General features: G+C 30.0%; 1 protein-coding gene across 8 annotated transcripts; it reads right to left on the bottom strand.

Annotated features, from left to right (window-relative positions):
- Nucleotides 1–427: 427 nt before the first annotated feature.
- LOC129285257 (disease resistance protein At4g27190-like) lies at nt 428–23,228 on the bottom strand. Of its 8 annotated transcripts, none has more exons than XM_054920848.1 (15): nt 22,634–23,228; nt 22,469–22,550; nt 22,264–22,372; nt 21,141–21,239; nt 18,946–19,140; nt 18,726–18,823; nt 18,522–18,609; nt 18,292–18,354; nt 11,820–14,622; nt 10,380–10,787; nt 8,304–9,050; nt 5,808–6,149; nt 2,225–2,956; nt 1,320–1,365; nt 428–825 (listed from the first exon to the last, which is right to left on the bottom strand). In XM_054920848.1, exons 9-14 carry the CDS (start codon nt 14,613–14,615, stop codon nt 1,348–1,350), a joined length of 5,043 nt encoding a protein of 1,680 aa, XP_054776823.1. In that variant the 5' UTR covers nt 14,616–14,622; nt 18,292–18,354; nt 18,522–18,609; nt 18,726–18,823; nt 18,946–19,140; nt 21,141–21,239; nt 22,264–22,372; nt 22,469–22,550; nt 22,634–23,228; the 3' UTR covers nt 428–825; nt 1,320–1,347. The 8 variants fall into 8 exon arrangements, with proteins under 8 accessions (XP_054776823.1, XP_054776821.1, XP_054776819.1 ...); XM_054920846.1 differs by having other exon boundaries at nt 21,141–21,282; nt 22,264–22,351; XM_054920844.1 differs by having other exon boundaries at nt 22,264–22,351.

Raw genomic sequence — 23,228 nt, 5'->3', positions numbered from 1 at the left:
AGACACACAATAACATATTCCTCATGCTACAACTGAAAAGAATATTCAAGCAACCTTCAAAATTAAAATTAAAATTTTCATGTTTTTTATAAATTTTTATTTTAACAACATAATATTAAAAACATCTAAAAACTAATTTAAAATGAACGTAGAAATTGATTGAAGAAGTAATCAACATGAGCCCAAAAAGTAGATGAGCACCTGTGCTCATCATTACGATAAACACGAAATGTGAACGACTCAATAAAGTCAAGCGAACACAATACTTGGGGTTTTGTTGTTAAGGGAATGTGGAGATCTATGAGCATGTGTTACTACTGTATAATTGGGCCAATCTTGCTTTGCTTCCTTGTAATTGTCAATTGTATACTACTATTTATATATTCTAGCTAACATTTAGTATTGCTGGATAAAGTGCAAGAGAAGAAGAAAGCAAAGATATTTGAATTTGACTTTGGGGAAGTATAGGGAACTACTTCTGGTTTTCCAAGGATCAAAATATACCTATTTCTAATGCCATTGGTGTATACGTGCAAAAAATTAAAGCTATTAAAGGACAACTAGGTCCTTGAAGTTTTGTTACTTCTAGAGAATTTTGAATAAAGATCATCTGAATCAAAAGACAAAAAGGTCATTAGCTCCATTGTTGTTATATCTTTCCATGCATTCATCAAAAACCAATCTTCTAGAATAATCTTAGCCACATGTCAATGATACCAATATGTCTTGACAAAGCAAACGACACAGTAGTTGAATGAAAACCTTCCAATCATAACACATTGGTCGTCTTATTTAATCAAGGGTCAACATCACCACAAACATAACCTGCATTTATCAAGCAAGGAAGAATAGATGAGTCTGTTACGTTGATATCCTGCCTATATCCATGTATAGTATATATTGTGGAAAAATTGGGTTTAAAAGTTGGGAGAATCATTATCAAAATCATTCTTTTTTATATTTTTAAAAGTGCCAACTTATTTTTCTAAACCATAGCTAGTCTGTATAAAATAAATAAAAAAATTGTTCACTGTTTTTCAATCAAACTCAACTACAATGGAGAAAATGTATTGAAGAAAAAAAAATTGACATGCATGTTTCATCTCTTAAAATATGAAGCTTTTGTCAATATTATAAAAACTACTACAAGAAAAGAAATGTTGAAATAAATTTTAACAAGAAACTATAATTTTAAGTGACAGAAAAGATCAGACAACGTAGGGAAAAAAAAAAAAGAAAAAGAAGACGAGATATAGATTAAGAAAAGAGAAAGCTCTTTAGCAAAAAAAAAAAAAAAAATCTAGCTTGAAACTACAAACCTGCACAAATAAATGATGGACTCCCCTTCTATATATTAACGCCATCCTGCAATACCAAACCATCATATTAGTTTACTTGAAAAAAATTGTAATTTTAAAACAAAGAAAACATTCCATATCTTGCTCTTCTATTTGAATTATGACTCAGCATCCTTGTGAGTGACAAATTAGACCATGAATCAACGGGTGGCCAAAAAAAACTATATAAATAAATTAATTCTTATTTTATTGAAGATAAAATCTTTTATAATCAATTAGTGATCTTTTTGACATTTTCTAATGATTATATCCCTTTTGAACCACAATATAAATCATTTTTTAAAAGTTTTGTATGGTCAAAAATTTAGGATGTTGGTTTAGGTGTTATATACTTTTTTTTCAATTACACTCTTATTTTAAAGAGTAATTAATGAAAGTGTTTTCAATAAGTTAAATGTTATATTTGCTACACTCAAGGGCACAATTGAAAAGATGTGAAAATTTTTAAAAAATAAAGACTTTAACCAACTTTATTTAAAAATATAAATTAGTTAAAAATGAATTATATTATAGTGTAGGAGGAGTAATTTTTATTATTAATTTCCAATCTAAAATAAATTTGATTCTTTAAAATAAAAATAAAATATTTTAAATAATTTTAGTGCCCCCTTACTTCTGTATAAAAGAATCCTAAGAAGAATGATCACAACTATAATAGGATTACTCACAGCCTACCACATTCATCAGCCATCATTGGTATACAATTAGAAAGGAGCCATATAATATGAAATGTTAATAATTTATAGGTGCCGATAGAATGTTGAAACTTGAATATTTGTATGAAATATTTGTGAAATGCTAAATTTTGGAGGTGAGGAATTTTAAAAAAGTGGAAAATAAAGAATGCAAGTAGATGTTGTGCATACCTGTTGACCAGTGAAATGATATTGGATGGTCTCGTTAAGATCGCTCTTCCAAATATGTTTTTGAAAATCCACTTTAATGCTTTGAAGGCGCGGGGTATGTATAGCTCCAAGACAGAATGTTGAGAGTTGACCACAATATGCTATATTGACATCATCCAATAATGGAAAATTGAAGGTATAATTATGGCCACAAAATCTCTTCAATTTTGGCAAGCCATAAAGTTGTAAACGCTCCAGTTTGCTGAAAATAATATCCTGGTCCTCGTCATCCTCTCCCTCTTGCTTTGCTATTATTTCTTCTATTTGATTGCTCTGTAAAACTATGAGGTGTGTGAGATGGACCAAGCTTCGAGCTGCTAGCGACGTTAGCAAAGTGGTCACCCTAGCGGACATTGTCACTTCGAGATGTGTGAGATTTGGTATTGTCAAAGAAACAAAGGATGGTCCCAAGCTTATCGTATTAGCAATATCGCAAAGAGTCAGTTTTTGAAAGGGAAAAAGAAGTGCAGCAACATCATGCCCTCCAAAAGGATCCTTAAACTCACCATCCAGCTCAAGATGCTCTAAATTTGGGAAGCAGTTCAACAATGATCTGTACGATATAGTTGTTGCTTTCTTGGTAATTAAAAAAAGATCTTTCACTTTGGGGAAGCTATACATTGGAAACTGCCCGCTTCCCATCATCTCCGCTTCTTTTCCACATAATTTCAACTCCTCCAGAGTGTCAATAACCTGCACAATACATAAAAAAGCATATGCTTTAATTTTTAAATTAACTTAAACTTGTAATTAAGATGAAATTAAAGTCAATATGAATTCCTAGAGTGCCAATCTTCTGTTGTGCCATTCCAATGTTTTTACTCCTTTATATTTCAAAACAAAATATAAAATTAAAGCTTACAACAATTAAAAAAAAAAAACACTCCCCTCCCCAACTTCATCGTGCACCTCTTTTGTGTGAAGACTCAAAAATTAGAATTCCTCTTATCGAAAGAAAGAAAAAAAAAAAGTCTATTGATTAATTAAAGTATTTATCATGCAGTTTACACTATTTCATTTTTAAGACCTGGTCATCAAATTCTAAACTACATTCTACTAAATATTCTAATCATAAGAATCATTCATATGTTTAAAAGCATCAATTTCAAGAGTTTTTTCTTTAGGTAGTAAATTCGGTGTTTCATTATTTTTTTTAATGCTTAAAGGTTTTCATTCTTCTATTACAACTCATTGGAAAGGTCCCTTGTTGCAGGAGAGCAGAGGATATTTTGAGTCTATTGTACCCTCTTTCCCATGTACTTCTGATGAACTTGAGACATCCTTTTCAAATAACTCTATTTCATCACAATCGTCAATAAATAACTTATGAAGGTGGGGCCATTCTAATTTGTGTCTCTGTGCATAGAAGTTCCTCAAATTTGGAAGGTGCTTAAACTCAAGGCAAGTCAGCCTAGGACACACAAATGCAGCATCAAGAGATTCTGAAACTTGATCTGTTGCAACAATTACTTCCATATCAGCACAATTTCGAACTACAAGTTGTTCAAGACAATGAAGCATGCCTCTGGCTATAGATGCAGGAAACACACTCGTCAGGCTGCCACAATTAACAACTTCTATCTGCCTTAGACTTTGGAAGGAGACATTTTCTCGGTGGTGATTGCTCCACACATTCTTCAGTTTCGGCAAATTCCATAGACTTAAATTCTTCAATGGCAAAACCACTGATGATGATTGTCCCTCTTTACAATCATTCAAGTCTTCTAAATTAAACACCACCTCCAACTCCTCACACCCATTCATTAGTAGTACTTCCAAACTGTGTAACGATCTTAAAACTTGGAAGGGCACTAATATCACAAAGCCACACCTCCCCACATCTAGTTCTTTCAAGTTACTAAACAAGTTGACTGAGAATCGATCATCCTATATAAATGAAATCAAATTGTTTAAATCTGACAGTGTCAATAACTCCAACATAAGAAATAACACCTATTTAAAGAAATATGTTTAAAAGAAATTTACTTTTGATCTCTTGGCTTACTTTTAATGAAAGATTGCTTCCATGTCTAACCAAAGATTTCACATCTACTATCATATTTTTCAAGAAATTGGTAAAAGTTTAAATTCAAACATAAAGCCTATAAAATAACGATAAAATTGCAGCATAAAAAATGTCTTTAAAAGGAAAATCAAATAAGTAACTAATACATACTTAATTAGGTTTTCTTTTTTTAATTCACCTATAGTAATCAATTGCTTTCAACACTATCTCTAAGATTACACAATCATTTTCTTTCCTTAGATCTACAAATTTACGTGTATTGAGTAGTTGAAAAGGCATAGTGACATCAATTTTAAAAAATTACAATCTATCAGTTTGCGGCGATGTGTAAAATTAAAATTTATAGAGCTTAGAGGGGAAGTAAAATATAAAGTTCATAATAAAAAAGTAATTAAAAATAAAAAAAACTGCAAAATTCCATCATAGCCTAATACCAAAGATAAGTCTCAAGTTTTAAAATTGCTGAAACAAGAAAATATAAGAACAAAATAATTAAAAAATATCTTTTTGATGAAAAGTGATCCAAAAGTTTTAAAAACAAAATATAAATATGAAAAGCGAATATAAAATTTCAAGTGAATGCTATGCCTACTTCATATTTAAAAAATAACCATTGTTTTTTTTTTTAAGTTTTAAGTCTAGGTTTTTTAACTTCTCAGACTTCTAATAGTTTTTCTTTTCTCCCATATTAGCTTCCATTATGCATTGCTTGTTTCATCCAGAAAAAAGAAAAGAAAACCAAAAAAAAAAATCTGAACGTTGAATACAAGCTTTTTTATTTTGAGTGCAAAACAAATAATTTGATGTTTAATTTTTTTTTTTTTTAATCTGATGCTTACAGTTATTTTCTATCTTTCATTAGCTTATTTTAAGTAATTTAGAAAATAAAAGAAAATACACAAAGTGCCACAAAAGCCTCATGGCAAAATAATTCTAGTGAAAAATGAATTTCACAAATTAGGAAGTTAAAACAAGAAAAGGTAAGAATAAAATAATCTCAACATACCGTTTGGTTGAAAAGTGATACCAAAGTTTTAATTAATGCAATCTGTATTTGATGCTCTATCACAAAGTCAGCAAGCAATACCCGTTTCATATAAAAAATAAATATAGAAGAAGAAAAACTTCATATAAAAATCATGGCTCATTCTTTTCAGAATGCAAAACAAATAATTTGTAGTTTTCATTTTTTATTTTAACGCTAACAGTTAATTTCTCTTTTACTATCTTATATTAAGTAGTTTGAAAAAAACAAAGAAAGCCTACAAAAACCTACACAACGCCACGATAGCCACATAGCAATGTCATTCTTGTGAAAACGAATTTTGCCAATAATTAATTTTGAACTTTTTAGGAAGTTAAGACAAGAAAAAGTAAAAGTAAAAAAATTTAAACATCATTTGTCATTCAAAAGTGATTTCAAAGTTTTTTTTTACGTAGTAAATTCGGTCTTTCATTATTTTTTTAATGCTTAAAGTTAGTTTTTTGTTCTTATATTAGAGCTCATTAGAAAGGTACCTTGTTGCGAGAGAGCAGAGGATTTTTTGAATCAATTTGCCTTGAAGTTTGGAAGGAGACATTTCCTCGGTGGTGATTGCTCCACACATTCTTCAGTTTTGGCAAATCCTCTAGTATTAACTTCTTCAATGGCACAACCACTGATGATGATTGTCCCTCTTCACAATCATTCAAGTCTTCTAAATCAAACACCACCTCCAACTTCTCACAATCTGTCACTTGTAGTTCTTCCAAACTGTTTAAGGATCTTATAACTTGGAAGGGCACTAATCTCATAGAACCACACCTCTCCACAACTAGTTCTTTCAAGTTACTAAACAGGTTGACTGAAAATCGATCATCCTATTTAAACGAAATCAAATTGTCTAAATCTGACAGTGCCAATAACTCCAACATAGAAAATAAAACCTATTAAAAGAAATATGTTTAAAAGAAATTTACTTTTGATCTGTTGGCTTACTTTTAATGAAAGATTGCTTCCATGTCCAACCAAAGATTTCAGATCTACTATCATATTTTTCAAGAAATTGGTAAAAGTTTAAATTCAAACATAAAGCCAATAAAATAATGATAAAATTGCAGCATCAAAAATGTCTTTAAAAGGAAAATCGAATAAGTAACCAATACATTCTAATTAATTAAGTTCTCTTTTTAATTCACGTATACTAATCAACTACTTTCAAGACTATCTCTAAGATATAACACAATCATTTTCTTCCCCTAGATCTGCAAATTTACCTATATTGAGTAGTTGAAAAGGCATAGTTACATTAATTTTAAAAAATTACAATCCATCAATTTGTAGCGATGTGTAAAATTGAAACTTATAGAGCTACAACATTGTAGAGGGGCAGTGAAATATAAAGTTCATAATAAAAAAGTAATTAAAAAATAAAAAAACTTCAAAATCCCATCATAGCCTAATAGTAAAGTAATGCTAGTGAAAATGATTTCCGAAGATAAGTCTCAAGTTTTTAAATTGCTGAAACAAGGAAACATAAGAATAAAATAATTTAAACAGATCTTTTTGATGAAAAGTGATTTAAAAATTTTAGAACAAAATATAAATGTGAAAAGTGAATATAAAATTTCAAGTGAATGCTATGCCTACTTCATATTCAAAGAATAACCTCTTTGTTTTCTTTTTCTTTTAAGTTGAGTCTAACCTTTTTAACTTCTCAAACTTCTAGAGAGTTTTTCTTTTCCCTTACATTAGCTTGCATTATACATTGCGTGTTGCATCCATTAAAAAGAAAATAAAAGAAAAAAAAATTCAAAACGTTGAATTCAAGCTTTCTTATTTTGAATGCAAAACAAATAATTTGATGTTTAATTTTTTTTAATTTGATGCTTACAGTTATTTTCCCTCTTTCATTAGCTTATTTTAAGTAATTTAGAAAATAAAAGAAAACACGCAAAGCGCCACAAAAGCCTCATAGCAACATAATTCTAGTGAAAAATGAATTCCAACAATTAGGAAGTTAAAACAAGAAAAGGTAAGAATGAAATAATCTCAACATACCGCTTGGTTGAAAAGTGATTCCAAAGTTTTAATTAATGCAATACCTATTTGTTGCTCTATCGCAAAGTTAGGGTGCAAAACAAGCAGTACCCGTTTCATATAAAAAAATAAGGAAAATTAATATTTTAGTCTCCTAATTTTTAATTCACTTGTAACTCAAACCCTCAACTATGACTCAGTCCCTCAACTGTGACTCGCCTATAACTCAGTCCCTCAACTTTTATTAATTTTTTTCTTCATGTTAGCTTAGATCTCACATTAATAAGCAAGAGGAAGGTATTTTAGAACAATATATGAATATTTTTTATCCCTTTTATTTGATAAGAAATTTTTGAAAAAAATTAAAAATAAGGACTGAATTATAGGTGAATCAAAAGTTGAGACACTGAGTCGTAAAGAGTCATAGTTGAGGGACTAAGTTAAAAGTGAGTTAAAAATTAAAGGATTAAAAAATTAATTTTTTCAAAAAAATATATAGAAGAAGAAAAACTTTATATAAAAATCATGGCTCGGTTTTTTCAGAATACAAAACAAATAATTTGTAGTTTCCATTTTCTATTTTAGCACTAATAGTTAATTTCTCTCTTTTATTAGCTTATATTAAGTAGTTTAAAAAGAAAACAAAAAAAAAAAACTTGCAAAATGCCACGATAGCCACATGTCAATGTCATTCTTGTGAAAACAAATTTTCCCAATAATTAATTTTGAATTTATTGTCCAAAAGTGATTTCAAAATTTTTTTTGGATAATAAATTCAGTGTTCCATTTTTTTTAATGCTTAAAATTAGTTTTTAAAACCTGATCATCAAATTCTAAACTACATTCTACAAAATATTCTAATCATAAGAATCATTCATATGTTTAAAAGCATCAATTTCCAAGAGTTTTTTTTTTAGGTAGTAAATTCGGTGTTTCATTATTTTTTTAATGCTTATAGTTTTTCGTTCTTTTACTACAGCTCATTGGAAAGGTACCTTGTTGCAGGAGAGCAAAGGATATATTGAGTCTATTGTACGCTCTTCCCTATGTATTTCTGATGAACTTGAGACCTTTTCAAATATCTGTATTTCACCACAAGCGTCAATTTCTAACTGTTGAACGTTGGGCCATTCTAATTTATGTCTTTGTGCATAGAAGTTCCTCAAATTTGGAAGGTCAAAAAGCTCAAGGGAAGTCAGCCTAGGACACACACAGGCAGCATCAAGAGATTCTGAAACTTGATCCTTTGCAACAATTACTTCCAAATCAGCACAATCTTGTACTTCAAGTTGTTCAAGACAATGAAGCATGCCTTTGGTTATAGATGCAGGAAACACACTCATCAGGCTGTCACAATTAACAACTTCTATCTGCCTTAGACTTTGGAAGGAGACATTTTCTTGGTGTTGATTGCCCCACACATTCTTCAGTTTTGGCAACCTAGATAGTCGTAACTTCTTCAATGGCACAACCACTGATGATGATTGTGGCTCTTTACAATTATTCAAATCTTCTAAATAAAACACCACCTCCAACTTCTCACACTCTTCCACTTCTAGTTCTTCCAAACTATGCAAGGATCTTAGAACTTGGAAGGGCACTAATATCACAAAGCCACACGACCACACAAATAGTCTTTTCAAGTTACTAACTGAGCTGTCAAAAAGCTGATCATTCCATCTAGATGAAGTCAAATTGTCTAAATCTGACAGTTCCAATCGCTCCAACATCGGAAATAACACCTGTTTAAAGAAAATATGATTAAAAGAAATTCACTTTTGATCTGTAGGCTTATTTTTCGAGCAAGATTGTTTACATGTCTAAACAAAGGTTTCATATCTACTATCATATTTTTCAAGAAATTGATAAAAGTTTAAATTCAAACATAAAAACAATAAAATAATGTTAAAATTGCCGCATAAAAAATGTCTTTAAATAGAAAATCGAACAAGTAACCAATACATTCTAATTAATTAAGTTTTCTGTTTAATTAACGTATACTAATCAACTACTTTCAACACTATCTCTAAGAGATAACACAATCATTTTCTTCCCTTAGATCTACAAATTTACGAGTATTGAGTAGTTGAAAAGGCATTGTCACATTAATTTTAAAAAATTATAATCCATCAGTTTGCTACAATGTGTTAAATTGAAATTTATAGAGGTACAACATCGTAGAGGGGAAGTTAAATATGAAGTTCATAATAAAAAAGTAATTAAAAAAACTGCAAAATTCCATCATAGCCCAATACTAAAGTAATGCTAGTGAAAATGATTTTCGAAGATAATTCTCAAGTTTTTAAATTGGTAGAACAAGGAAAAATAAGAACAAAATAATTTAAACAGATATTTTTGATGAAAAGAAATTCAAAAATTTAAGAACAAAATATAAACATGAAAATTGAATATAAAATTTCAAGTGAATGCTGTGCTTACTTCATATTCAAAAAATAACGTCTCTGTGTTTTTTTTAAGTTTTGAGTCTAGGCTTTTTAACTTCTCAAACTTCTAGAGAGTTTTTCTTTTCTCCTACATTAGCTTGCATTTTACATTGCTTGAATTCAAGCTTTTTTTATTTTGAATGCAAAAAAAATAATTTGATGTTTAATTTTTTTTTAATTTAATGCTTACAATCAGTTTCTCTCTTTCATTAGCTTATTTTAAGAAATTTTGGAAAGAAAAGAAAACACGCAAAGTGCAACAAAAGGTCCATAGCAAAATAATTCTAGTGAAAAACGAATTTCACAAATTAGGAAGTTAAAACAAAAAAAAGTAAGAATAAAATAATTTGTAGTTTTCATTTTTAATTTTAACGCTAACAGTTAATTTCTCTTTTACTAGCTTATATTAAGTAGTTTTAAAAAAACAAAGAAAACCTACAAAAACCTACACAATTTCACAATAGTTTAGGAAGTTAAAACGAGAAAAAGTAAAAAGATTAAACATAATTTGTTGTTCAAAAGTGATTTCAAAGTTTTTTTTAGGTAGTAAATTCAGTGTTTCATTATTATTTTTTAATGCTTAAAGTCAGTTTTTTGTTCTTTTATTAGAGCTCATTAAAAAGGTACCTTGTTGCAGGAGAGCAGAGAATATTTTGAATCAATTTGGCTTAGACTTTGGAAGGAGACATTTCCTTGGTGGTGATTGCTCCACACATTCTTCAATTTTGGCAAACTCCATAAGCTTAACTTCTTCAATGGTAGAACCACTGAAGATGACTGTCTCTCTTTACAGTCATTCAAATCATCTAAGTCAAACACCACCTCCAAGTTCTCACACTGTCCCACTGCTAGTTCTTCCAAACTATGTAAGGATCTTAGAACTTGGAAGGGCACTAATACCACAAAGCCACAGCTATCCACATCTAGTCTTTTCAAGTTACTAAACGAGCTGTCGGAAGGCTGATCATTCCATATAGATGAAATCAAATTGTCTAAATCTGACAGTTCCAATAGCTCCAACATCTGAAATAACACCTGTTTAAAGAAAATATGATTATTAAAAGAAATTCACTTTTGGTATGTAGGCTTATTTTTCGAGCAAGATTGTTTACATGTCTAAACAAAGATTTCATATCTACTATCATTTTTTTTCAAGAAATTGATAAAAGTTTAAATTCAAACACAAAACCAATACAATGGCAGCATTGAATTGTCTTCACAAGAAAAATTGAACAAGAAACTAATACATTCTAATTAATTTAAGTTTTCTTTTTAATTCACATATACAAATCAACTACTTTCAACACTCTCTCTACACAATAACACAGTCATTTTCTTCCCTTATCTAAAAATGTAGGTGTCTTGAGTGATTGAAAAGGCATGATTAACTTAATTTCAAAAATATTATAATCCATCAATTTGCGGCGATGTGTAAAATTAAAATTTATAGTGCTACAACAACATAGAAGGGGAAGTAAAATATGAAGTTCATAAGAAAAATAGTAATTAAAAAAATAAAAAAATTGCAAATTGCTATAACAACCTAATAGTAAAGTAATGCTAGTGAAAATTATTTTGATAAGTCTCAAGATTTTAAGTAGTTAAAAAAAGTAAAAATAAGATCAAAATAGTTTAAACATATCTTCTTGATGAAAAGTGATTTAAAATTAAACAATATATAAATCTAAAAATTGAATATAAAATTTCTTGCGAATGCTATGCCTACTTTATATTCAGAAAATAATCTCTCTTTGTTTTCTTAAAAGATTTGTGTTGGCTTTTTAAGTTCTCGGTCTTCTCGTTAGTTTCGCCATTTCTTCTTGTTAGCTAGCATTATACATTGCTCGTTTCATTAAAAAAAATCATAAAAACATAAACTCCCAAACATCGAAATTCAAGCCTTTTTTTTGGGGATTCAAAACAAATTAATACTTACAGTTAGTTTCTTGCTTTTATTGGCTTATTTTAAGTAATTTAAAAAGTAAATGAAAACCTACAAAGTGCCACAAAAGCCATATAGCAAAGTAATTCTAGTGAAAAAGTAAGAATAAAATAATCTAAACATACCTTATTGTTGAAGAGTGATTTCGAAGCTGTATTATAATGGTTATTTGCTGCTCTATCCTGCATGTAGAAATCTATAAGAACTGGCAATCTTTCCATCTTCAAAGTGCGTAACTTCTTGAAAACAATGACGTCATTAGCAAATTTTGGCTGATCAGATGAGTCTTCAATAGCAGATGTCACTACCTCTTTCAAAGAGTCACAATCTCTAATTTCAATCTCAACAAGCTGCGAAAATGATCCAATCATTGAAGCTGAGAAAATCCACTTCAACTGTTGACAACCACTCACTTTGATTACTTTTAGGTTTTGGAAGAAGGTGGGCGCAATTGGTCCTTGACATAACTTCTTTAGCACATTCAACTTTTCAAGGTTCAAAGTTTCAAGCATTGGGAGGGCAACTTCTTGATGGGTTGAGCTCAAAACAATATATTCAACATCGTCATTACTTTTAATCTGAAGATGCCTTAAATATGGAAATCTATTGTGAAGAACATGTTCAAGACCATTGGATCCACACAAATACAAATCTTCAACTCCTTCCAATAACTTCTGAACCCCATGCTTCGAATGGACATTTTCATTTAGCTCAAGTTTCAATGTCTTTGAAGTTTCGTGATTGCAATCCCATCTCCAATTCTCTCCAATAATTATTCTGTATCTCTTCAATTTCTTATCTGAGAACAAATTCTCTGGCAAAATAGAGGGATCAGGAATACAAATATCTAGAGAAGAGATTGGCAAGTCCTTTAACTCAACAAGACTTGCATTTACATTACATTCACTCGATCCTTTGGCTTCCCACTGGTTAAAGCTGTTTTCCATGCTCAGAACCTCCAATTTTTCCCAGCTAGATAGGAGTTTTGGTGGAATCACTTTAAGTTTAGTGCAATGGGCTAGATTTAGCATTTGTAATGAAGTCAACATCGCCAATTCAAATGGCAAATGTTCAATTTCAGAATAAGCAAGACTCAAGGTTGTTAATTGCTTCAAGCTTCCAACCTGAGTCATGTCTTTCAACAAACAAGAATGGAGGCATAAAGTTTTGAGCTTTTTTAGAGAATTAAGAAATGGCAATGATGAAAAGCACACATTGATAAAACTCAACAATTTAAGATCTTTTGTAGATTTGAAAAAGGTATCCGGTATGGCCAAATCACGATTTTCACTATTTAATAGGAAGAATTCTAACCTTGGAGCAAGTAACTCTTCTGGAAGATCCCTAATGTCACTTTTTTCTAAGCAAATTCCCTTGTAGCCTTCTAGCAAATTCTGCTCTGGCCATGCATTCAACCTTTTATGTCTCCAAATGAAGGCACATAATTCATTGGATGCAATAGATAGTGCAACATCCCGAATGACATCATGGATGGTAAAATGTTGACTAGAAAAGCTATCAAGAAATAAATTCAATGATTTTAGCTTACTTACAACAGCAGATATTCCGACTCGAGCATCTTCCATGTTTTCAATGTGTTTAAGAAAACCTAACCCCACAGAGTACATGAGCAAGTCTTGAATTAAGGGATCATGAGACAACATGGATGAGAACAAGAAAATATGTTGGTTCTCTTTGGTTAGCTGATCGTAGCTCAACCTTAAAATCTGATCCACCTCTTTAATTCCTGTGATGTTTCTCCGTAAAGGATTTCTCAATCGTGTAAGGGCATCTTCCCATATATTTTGATCTTTATTCCTCAATGCTTTTGCAGCTGTAACAATTGCTAGCGGCAACCCTCCACACTTTTGAACAATCTCACCGGCTATAGACATCAAACCAGGATTGCTTGATTCAATAGAAAGTTCAGCAATCCTCTTGAACAACTCCTGTGCTTCTTCTTCTTGCAAAACACCCACTCCGATGATCTTTTCACATTTCATTACGTCTGAAAGTAGTGTTTTATTTCTTGAAGTCAGTAAGATTTTGCAACCTTCATTCTTTTTGTTATTATTTTTGTCCCCAATAAAGGGAATTCCAACTTTTCCAAAATCAAGTTCTCCCCAAAGATCATCCAATATTGGGAGCATATTCTCCTCTTGCTTCAACCTATCAAAAAGACGAGAAGATCTTACTTCTTCATTTACTTCCTCGAGTCGCATACCCAACATCTCAACAATCTGCCTTTGAATTTCTACAATATTCATGTCCTTAGAAATAGTTACCATGATCACCTTCCTAAACATTTTTTTATTCTCCAACTTCTTTGCTACCTCTTTAGCTATTGTGGTCTTGCCAATGCCACCAAGCCCACACAACCCGACCATATTAATGCTCGAATTTCGCAATGCCTCCATAACTTGATCTATAATTTGCAACCTTGAATCAAGCCCTTCATTCATTTTGTCATCTATTAAGTGCCTGCATTTGGGAGAAGGAAGATGTGAAACTTTGTTTAAGTCTTTCTTTTTCTTTGCAAGGTCTTTGACTTTCAGTGCCATCTTCTTTGCTCTTCTACTCAGTTGATAACATGAACATAAATTTGGGCATGAAGTTCTGCTACATCTAGTTTGTGATTGGCCTTCTTCATTAAAGAATTGTTCTGCTTGCATTTTTATATCATCCACTCCACTCATCCAACTTTCAACTTGCAGTTCAATTCTTTCACAATTTCTTATAGCCTCGTCGATTAAATGTTGCATAGCTTCTTGCTTTTGATTGAGATCTTGTATTTGACTCCTTAGCTCATCAATGTTGTTGCGATAGAAAATCATGTAGCCAACTTGCCGTCCCAAGGCATTTATTGTATAATCTAGAAGCTTTTCTAGAAGCTTTTCAATAAAACAAGTAGCGGGATCCATGTGAATGCTGTTGAACAAGAAAATCCCACTAAAGATTAAAAATTAACAAAAAGTGTAGCAAACATAGTTATTAAACTATTGAGTTGACTCTACGTGTTTAACATTTTTATGTTTCTAACTTATAAAATCGTGTTAACTCATTCATAAACTCAAATTAAATATAAACTTTCAAAAGTTTACCTTTGAGTTTATCATTTTCATTTGTTTAGCTTACAAAATCATATCAACTAATTTATAAACTCAAACTAGATGAGTTTATCATTTTTATGTGTTTAGCTACTTAGCTTTTAATCTCCAATAATGAAATCAGGATCATTGAAGCTTGGATGTTTCATCAACATTACCTCTCTTCAATATCCTAACTAGGTATGTATCAATGCTTCCTAAGTTCATTAATGTTACTATCAGTAATTAGTAATTTATAATATAAGGATCAATCTATTCGTTTGTGTGATGAATGCTTCTAGTAAAACATATTTATTGAATTTTTTTCTATAACAATGGCCATTTATATAAAAATGAGATTTGATTAAAAAAAGAATATTAAAGCTCTCTCTCGTTAACAAAGACAAGGCACACACATTAATGAACTCACACTTAAGAAAAAGAAACTAAGGACTATTTGAAACTATTTTTATCTTTTTATTTTAAGAACTGATGTTTTATAGAACATGTTTTGAGAACAAAAAAATAATGAAAATATCTGTTTTTTTAATTCTCCCTTATTTTCTAGAACAATAATCACAGACCATCTAAAAGTTGTTTCTATTTTTCTATTCTCCAGGACAATATTTTATTTTTTTATTTTTCAAAACACTTTTTAAAAACACGTTACCAAATAGAATTTTTTGTTCTCATGTTCTGGATAACAGAAAATTATTCTTAGAATAGGTTTTCAAGCAAGCCCTAAAAATCCAAGGGTTAGGTACTAAAAATAAAAAAAAAGTGAGAATTGAAAACTAATGAGATATAATAGATAAAAGATCCCTCTCATTGTCTCTTTTCCCAACATCTCTCAACATTCGTAAATCATATCCATTCAAATAATCCATAAAGTCATATTGTGCCACATCACAAGGCTCATAATCCATTTAAATAATCACATTACTTTTGATCCCCACATTTTGCTCTAATTTTGGTACAAGTCCTTGTATTTTTTTTTTTTTAGTATAGGGACATTGTGTGGCACATTACTTTTGGTAATGCTGACATGTCAATTAATCAAGTTAATTTTGTAATTATATGTCAAACTGATGTTAACTTGAAATTTCTGATAAGCAAAAATTAAATTAAAAAAAAAGTCTACATCAGATGAAGTAAAAAGGATGACCAAAGGGTTATGAAATTGTGGTGTTGATCATTTAAAAAGTCTAAGTTGGCCTTTTTATTTCATCTTCTGTAGACATTTTTTTTCCCTGATTTTTGCTTATTAAAACCATGAATGCATCAGTTTGACAAGTAAGCATAAAATTTACAATATAAATAGACATGTCAACATTATTAACACCATCTATGCACAAAAATAACAACATTGCTACTGGAGAAGAGTAGAGACCTATAACACCTAAAAAAAGTACAAGGACCTACAAGAAAATCCAAGAAAAGTGCACAATCCAAAAGAGTGTTTTCCCAAAAGGGAATAATATTAAAGTTCCAAAAGAAGAAACTAATTATAATTAGATCTCTGACAAAAATTTTAGTAAATTAATGAGTTATAAAAATTGACTCGGACAATTGCAAACCAGAATTTTAATTGTAGGCTGAGAGTTACATTTAGAATTCAAATATCTTATTTGCTATTCTTTAAATTCTGCAGACATTTTTTTCCCTGATTTTTGCTTATTAAAAAATCCATGTCAGCATCAGTTTGACAAGTAAGCATAAAATTTACAATATAAATAGACATGTCAACATTATTAACACCATCTATGCACAAAAATAACAACATTGCTAATGGAGAAGAGTGTAGAGACCTATAACACCTAAAAAAATTACAAGGACCTACAAGAAAATCCAAGAAAAGTGCACAAGCCAAAAGAGTGTTTTCCCAAAAGAGAATAATATTAAAGTTCCAAAAGAAGAAACTAATTATAATTAGATCTCTAAAAAAATTTTTATTTAATTAATGAGTTATAAAAATTGACTCGGACAATTGCAAACCGGAATTTTAATTGTGGGCTGAGAGTTACATTTAGAATTTAAATATATTATTTGAAATTCTTTAAATAAATCTCCAACTTCTTTCTCGAAAAAAAAAAAAAACTTAACTGTCACTCTCACAATGAAAAATATATTTGAATAAACAGTCTATTTTTAAATTTTTAGCACTGTCATTCTTCTTTTTTAAAAAACTTGTAAGATATTTAAATACTCCCTCTGTTAGGACTTAACTGTCACTCTCACAATTAAAAATATATTTGAATAAACAGTCTATTTTTAAATTTTTAACACTGTCATTCTCCTTTTTTTAAAAAACTTGTAAGATATTTAAATTCTAATTAAAACTATATGCAATTAAAATTCCTGGTTGCAAATTATCTGAATCGATTTCTACAAGTCATTTTTAAAAAAATTTGTTAGAGATCTTATTGTCATTAATTTTCTCCTTAGAGATTTTACTGTTGTTTAAAAAAAAATCTCGTGATATGATGCATTAAAGGTGTAGAATTTATGGATGCTAAGGGACGAGATCCGGACCCGTGAAAGACCGTGCAACTTGAGCAAAATTAACTAATAGTGTCAACACAACTGAAATAACAAAAGCAGAGACGGTGACACTATCTTAGCACATCAATGTTGCTGCACTAGAAAATCATATAACCAAGTCGCCGTCCCAAAGCATTTATTGTATAATCTAGAAGCTTTTCAATCAAACTAGTAGCAAGATCCATGTGAATACTATTGAACGAGAAAATCCCAGATGGATGCTATAGATCTATAAATTAAAAATAAGGAAACAGTTAGATGGATGCTATAGATCTATAACAAATTAAAAAAAAGAGTCACAGATGGCCAACAATATACAGTACCATCCGTAACAGTAACAAATAAAAGAAAAACGAAAAAGCAACAACAAATAAAAAAAAAGAAAAAGTTGGATGGGCACTCATCCGACAGTATTTACATAACATTATAAATATAGATATATTAAGTAATAAATAAAAAATTATATTTTATGATTAAATTTTATGATTAATTTTTTATAACCTTTCACATGTCTAAATTTTTTTAAATAAAGAATTAAAAATTAAAAAAAAAATAAAATCAATGTAAGGCACTCAAAACTACAGTTTCAAAGGGATAAAGTCGCACAGTCGCCGTCACCTCGTCGACCCCATTTAATCTGACAAACTAAAGTAAATGTTTTAATTTTAATTTTATATTTATTAAGAAATTTATTTTCAAGCTGATCAACATGTTAGATAGTCTATATTTAATACGAATTGTTTAAATTTAATTAAATTTTTTTATAAGTTAACCATCCAAATATATCATAAATCAATTTAAAAATTTTAACTCAGAATTTATTTAAAAAAATATTTATAGATTATCTTTATTTTTAATACTTTGTTATCAAAATAAAATTTATAAAAATCATTAAAAAATTAATATTAAATGTCTATCAAAAGAATCTACATGTGCAGGAGAGTGAAAGAAGGAACGGAGGAAGGCTAACCTCAAAAGTGGGACAAGACAACGGCTAGTCCTTCAGTTTAGAAGAGAGCTGGGTTCGAATCCACTGAAAACAAGTTAGTAAGCGTGGATAACAAGTTAGTAAGCGTGGATGTATGTCGCCCTTTTAAATTATAGGCTAGGTTTGCGAAAAATTTTAAAATGAAAGCTTAGCAACCATCAAAAATCAGACAGCAAAACAAAGGCCAAGCATAAATGTTTGAGCTACTGTACCAAAACTCCAGATGGCTCGGCGGCCTGATCGATGGCGACAGCTTCCTAGTGGTGAGTCAGTGACGACCGACGACTGCTAGAGCCCCACCTGATTCATAGTCCAATTAGACTGATAGGGCTAGTGAGTGGTAAAAAGCAAAGCGCAAGAACAGGAAAACAAAAAAAGTCAGAAAAACAGACTAAAACTAAGAAGACCAAGCACACCTTTAGCAATTTTGCGTTCAATAAGGTTGGCAAATGTTTCTTTGTTTTTTTTTCGTTCTCTGGTTGCTCTTTATATTTTGAGAGGTGACAACAATACACTGCAAAAAAGGAACCACAAATTGAGCCTTGTAAGTACACATCAATTTCTGACTTCGGCATGACTCTATAGTTTCAAACTTACAGAAACTGACGTGGAACTTTGCGATTTTAAGGTACTAACCTCAGACCCCCGAGTAATAATCAGCTTTCCTTGGTGCTCCAACAGACCAACACAGATCAAGCATGAAACTATCTTTTAAAGGTGTTTGGAACAACTTTAGGAAACAGATTTTGCTTCCCACAAATGCAGAAGCAGCAGACTCAGAATACGAAGGCAAAAGGAACACAGAAGAAGCGAGAGTCGAAGAGCTATGAACTGAAATTATGAAAGACAAAGCGAATCAGAAGCTTTGGTCGGGATGTGCGGCAAAGTGACCACCAGCTCAGTTAAGAAGGGAGGGGAGTCAAGTCTATGTCAGCAACGAGCATTGTACTGTTTTTGAAATGAGTAAGTAACTGCGTCATGTCATGTCAAGCATTTGACGAACACGAAGAAAAAGCGTTCTCAGCTGCTTACATTTGGTTGGTGAAAATACTAAAGAAAGAGTTAAATGACAAAGACATCCATCATTTTTAGTTCAATAAACGGACCTTTATACTCAACAATTTTTATTACGGACGCAGCAAGGAAACTAGATGATGCAAAATAATTTAATAAAAAATTAATATTTTTAAAAAATAATAATTAAATTAAGATTAAAATTACAATTATATAAATAAATTGATTATCATTTTCCATCTTTAAAAAAGAAATATCTTAATTTTATTTACATATTAAAAGTTATATTTAAAATTTAAATATCCTATTTTTAATTGAAATTTTTGAATTTACAATTATTTAAATAAATATTTATAATTTATTTTTAAAAAATAAATTATAGATTTCACTTTGATTCTTCCTGTTAAAAATATGATGGAATAATGAGCAGTCTATTTTTTAAATTTCAATATTATCATTCTCCTTTTTGAAAAACCTTGCAATATTTTAAAATAACCAAACATTAATAAATCATTTTTAGGAATCTGCATGTGTATATATATATAATGAAAAAAACATAATTATTAATCCTCATAATTTTATCCCCTCTTTTTATTTGATTCGTACACTTTCTTATGTTTCAGGTCCTTCTATGTTTTTCCTATCTACAATATTAATCCCTTTATTTTTAAATATGTCAAAAGAATGATGATGTGACACTAATAACTTTTATATTATCTAATGTTTCACCAACAACAATAATGAAAATGTTAACATATTTAAAACTCAATGAATTGGCAATCTGAATTAGAGGTTAAAAAAAAAACAAATTCTTTTTGATGAAAACTGTTCTAATGATAGCACTTGCTAAATGAATTCCTGTCATTGTGGGTCAAGATTTTTATCTTATGCAAAAAATGTCCTGATTAATTCAATACAGTGCCATCTCATCATATAACATAATGCTATAAATTTATACAAGAATCAAAAGTTATGTTTTTCTTATAAAATATAAAATTTAAAACTTCAAATATATTAAATAATAAAGTATTTTTTATGATTGGCAGTTGGAATCAAACAGGGACGGAACCACGCACACCCTGAGGGGGCCACATGGCCTTTTCATGTAGTTGTGGGGTGATGGGGTTAACGTGTATGACTGTATATGGAGTTGAGGGGTTCAACCCTGTCCCTCTCACATACATTTGTGCACAAAGTTTAAAACTGTCCCTCTCATTCCTATATTTGTATAATTCTAATTTTTTATTTGTTTATCAAATAAATAAATATAAAATGCATACTATATTTTATTATCGACACATGATTAATATATATTATTTTTTATTAACAAAAAAGAGTGAACTTTAATATTCATAAGGAATATGTTAGTTTTTTACAAGATTGTTCAAAAAATTTCTTGAATAAATTATTATTATTATTATTATTATTATTATTATTATAAAAATTAAGTAATTACTTTAATAAGTTCGTTTTTCTTATTTAGTTTGCAAATATTATTGATTTCAGTACATAAGCATATCGTTTTTTTTTTTGTGTTTCTATCATATGCATAAATTATACATATGACTTAATTTTAATTTTTTTTAAAGAATAGGATATAATTTTAAATGATTCTTCTGTTATGATTTTTCCATATTGTAAAAAAAATTTAATTAAATTTTTATTTTAAACATTAAAAAAATTAAAAAATAAATCATCAATATATAAAATAAATTTTATTTGAGCTTGGTCCCCTACCCTGCTTCAACCTAGTTCCGCCCCTGGAACCAAATATCATATAATATTTGTTTTTTATTAAATCTTTGATAACTTTTCACCTTGTGACTTATAAATGTAGCTAACCGGTCCTTCCCGGCTCAAGGTCTTGACATCGCAGACTTGCAGCTGTAGCTAACAGGTCCTTCCTGATTCCAGGTCTGCCTTGCAGACTTGTAGAAATTTTTTTTATTATTAAAAGACCTGTAGAAATTTCAATCCAACATCATGACCAAAAATTCCAAATTTATTTTAATAAAAATTTCAAAAAATAAAAAATAATAATCTAATCAAATCAAATCAAAATAAGATAACAGAACCACTCCCTCCTCCTCCCAACCCCTCAGATTTAATATAGATAAACCAGATTAAATATTTTAAATTCTATTTTATTTTTATTAAAATGAAAAATTATAAAAAAATTTATTAAATATGTTCAAGTTGAATAATTTATATTTAACATGACTAGTTCAAATTTAATATTAATTTTTTAACTTATATAAATTAATTATTTAAATATTCTTTAAATAGTTCAGAGTTCATAATTTTTAAAAAAAAATTACATGTCAAAAGATTATCTTTATTTTTAATATTTTATTATCAAAACAAAATTCATAAAAATTATTAAAAAATTAAATATTAAATAAATACAATTAATTTGCATAGTTATTTTATAAAAATTATACAAAAATTTCATATGGTCCTTAACCCATATAAACCAGATTACTCTAAAAACAATTATTTTTTAGAATCCAACCTTTATTTATTTAAAAGGTTAAGAGAGCAAGCATATAAGCGCGTTTTTATTTTTTTTTTTTAAATTTAAATAAAAAATAAAATTTTAAATTATAATATTTTATATTTTAAAAACAAAAATTATAATCATAATGTTCAAAATTAAAAATAAATAATAAAAGTTTTACTTTTAAGATAAATAGAAAAGGCTAGGCTAGGTTTGAGTGTGGGTTCTCTACTGCTTCCATCTTACCCTCACATCCACAGGTGGGAAATAAAAAAATTAAAAAACTTCTACACTTGCGCGGAGAGAATCGGAAATAGAATGGAGGAGCCGGAGAGAATCCTGCTCCCGTTTGTTTGCTTAAAATTTTAAAAAGAAAGCTCAATAACTGTAAAAATCGCACATAGAAAAAGAAAGACCAAGCATAAATGTTTGAGCTACTGTACCAACACTTCAGATGACTCGGTGGCCTGATCAAGAACGACAGCTTCCTGGCAGTGGGACAGCGGCGCCCGGCGACAGCTACAGCCCGCCCTGATCCATAGTCCGACCAGACTGATGGGGTTAATGAACAGTAAAAAAGCAAAGCACCAGATGAGGAGCACAAAAGTTGTCAGAATAACACACTAAAACTAAGGAGATCGAACACACCTTCAGTAATTTTGCACTCAACAAGTTCGGAAAATGTTTCTTTTTTTCTTTTCCCCTGGTTGCTCTTTATACTCTGAATACACTGTAGAAAGTAAAACACAAATTGAACCTTGTAAATACACATCAATTTCTGACTTCGGCATCAATCTATGTTTTCAAACTTACAGTAGTTGATGTGGAACTTTGTGGTTTCAAGGTAGTAGCCTTAGATCTCCCAGCAACAACTAGCTTGCCTTAGTACTTCAACACAGATCAAGCAGGAGACTATCTTTTTATGGTGTTTGGAACAACTTTAGGGAACAGATTTTGCTTCCCGCAAATGCAGAAGCAGCAGGTTCAGGAACTTCTTTAATTTTTTTTTTTTAATATTGGAGAGACTAGAAAAAACAGAAATCAAAAGATACAAGAAATCCAAACGAAGTTGCAGAAAAGACGTTTAAGAAAAAGTTGAGAAATAAAGAATTACAAAAAGAAAACGGAGGCAAGGAGTGTTGTAACACTGAAAAGATAATGAGAACAACGGATGAAAATATATCAGAAACCAAATTGAAGAAGTGCCAAGCAAAGCAGTAACTTCAGGTTTTTTTTTTTTTTGGGTGTTGAAGAATACGAAGGCAAAAGGAAAAACAGAGAAAGCAAGAGAATACAGAAGAAGCGCGAGTCGGAAAGCTATGGACTGAAATTATGAAAGACGAAGCACAACCGAAGCTTTGGTAGGGATGGACGGCAAAGTGACTGGCTCAATTAAGTGGGGAGGGAG

Source organism: Prosopis cineraria, unplaced genomic scaffold (assembly GCF_029017545.1).
Source record: "Prosopis cineraria cultivar Desert tree isolate PC_DT_omini unplaced genomic scaffold, ASM2901754v1 PC11, whole genome shotgun sequence".
NCBI classification, from domain to species: domain Eukaryota; kingdom Viridiplantae; phylum Streptophyta; class Magnoliopsida; order Fabales; family Fabaceae; genus Prosopis; species Prosopis cineraria.
Note: the sequence above shows the minus strand (reverse complement) of the source record. Positions and strands in the feature narration are given on the sequence as shown.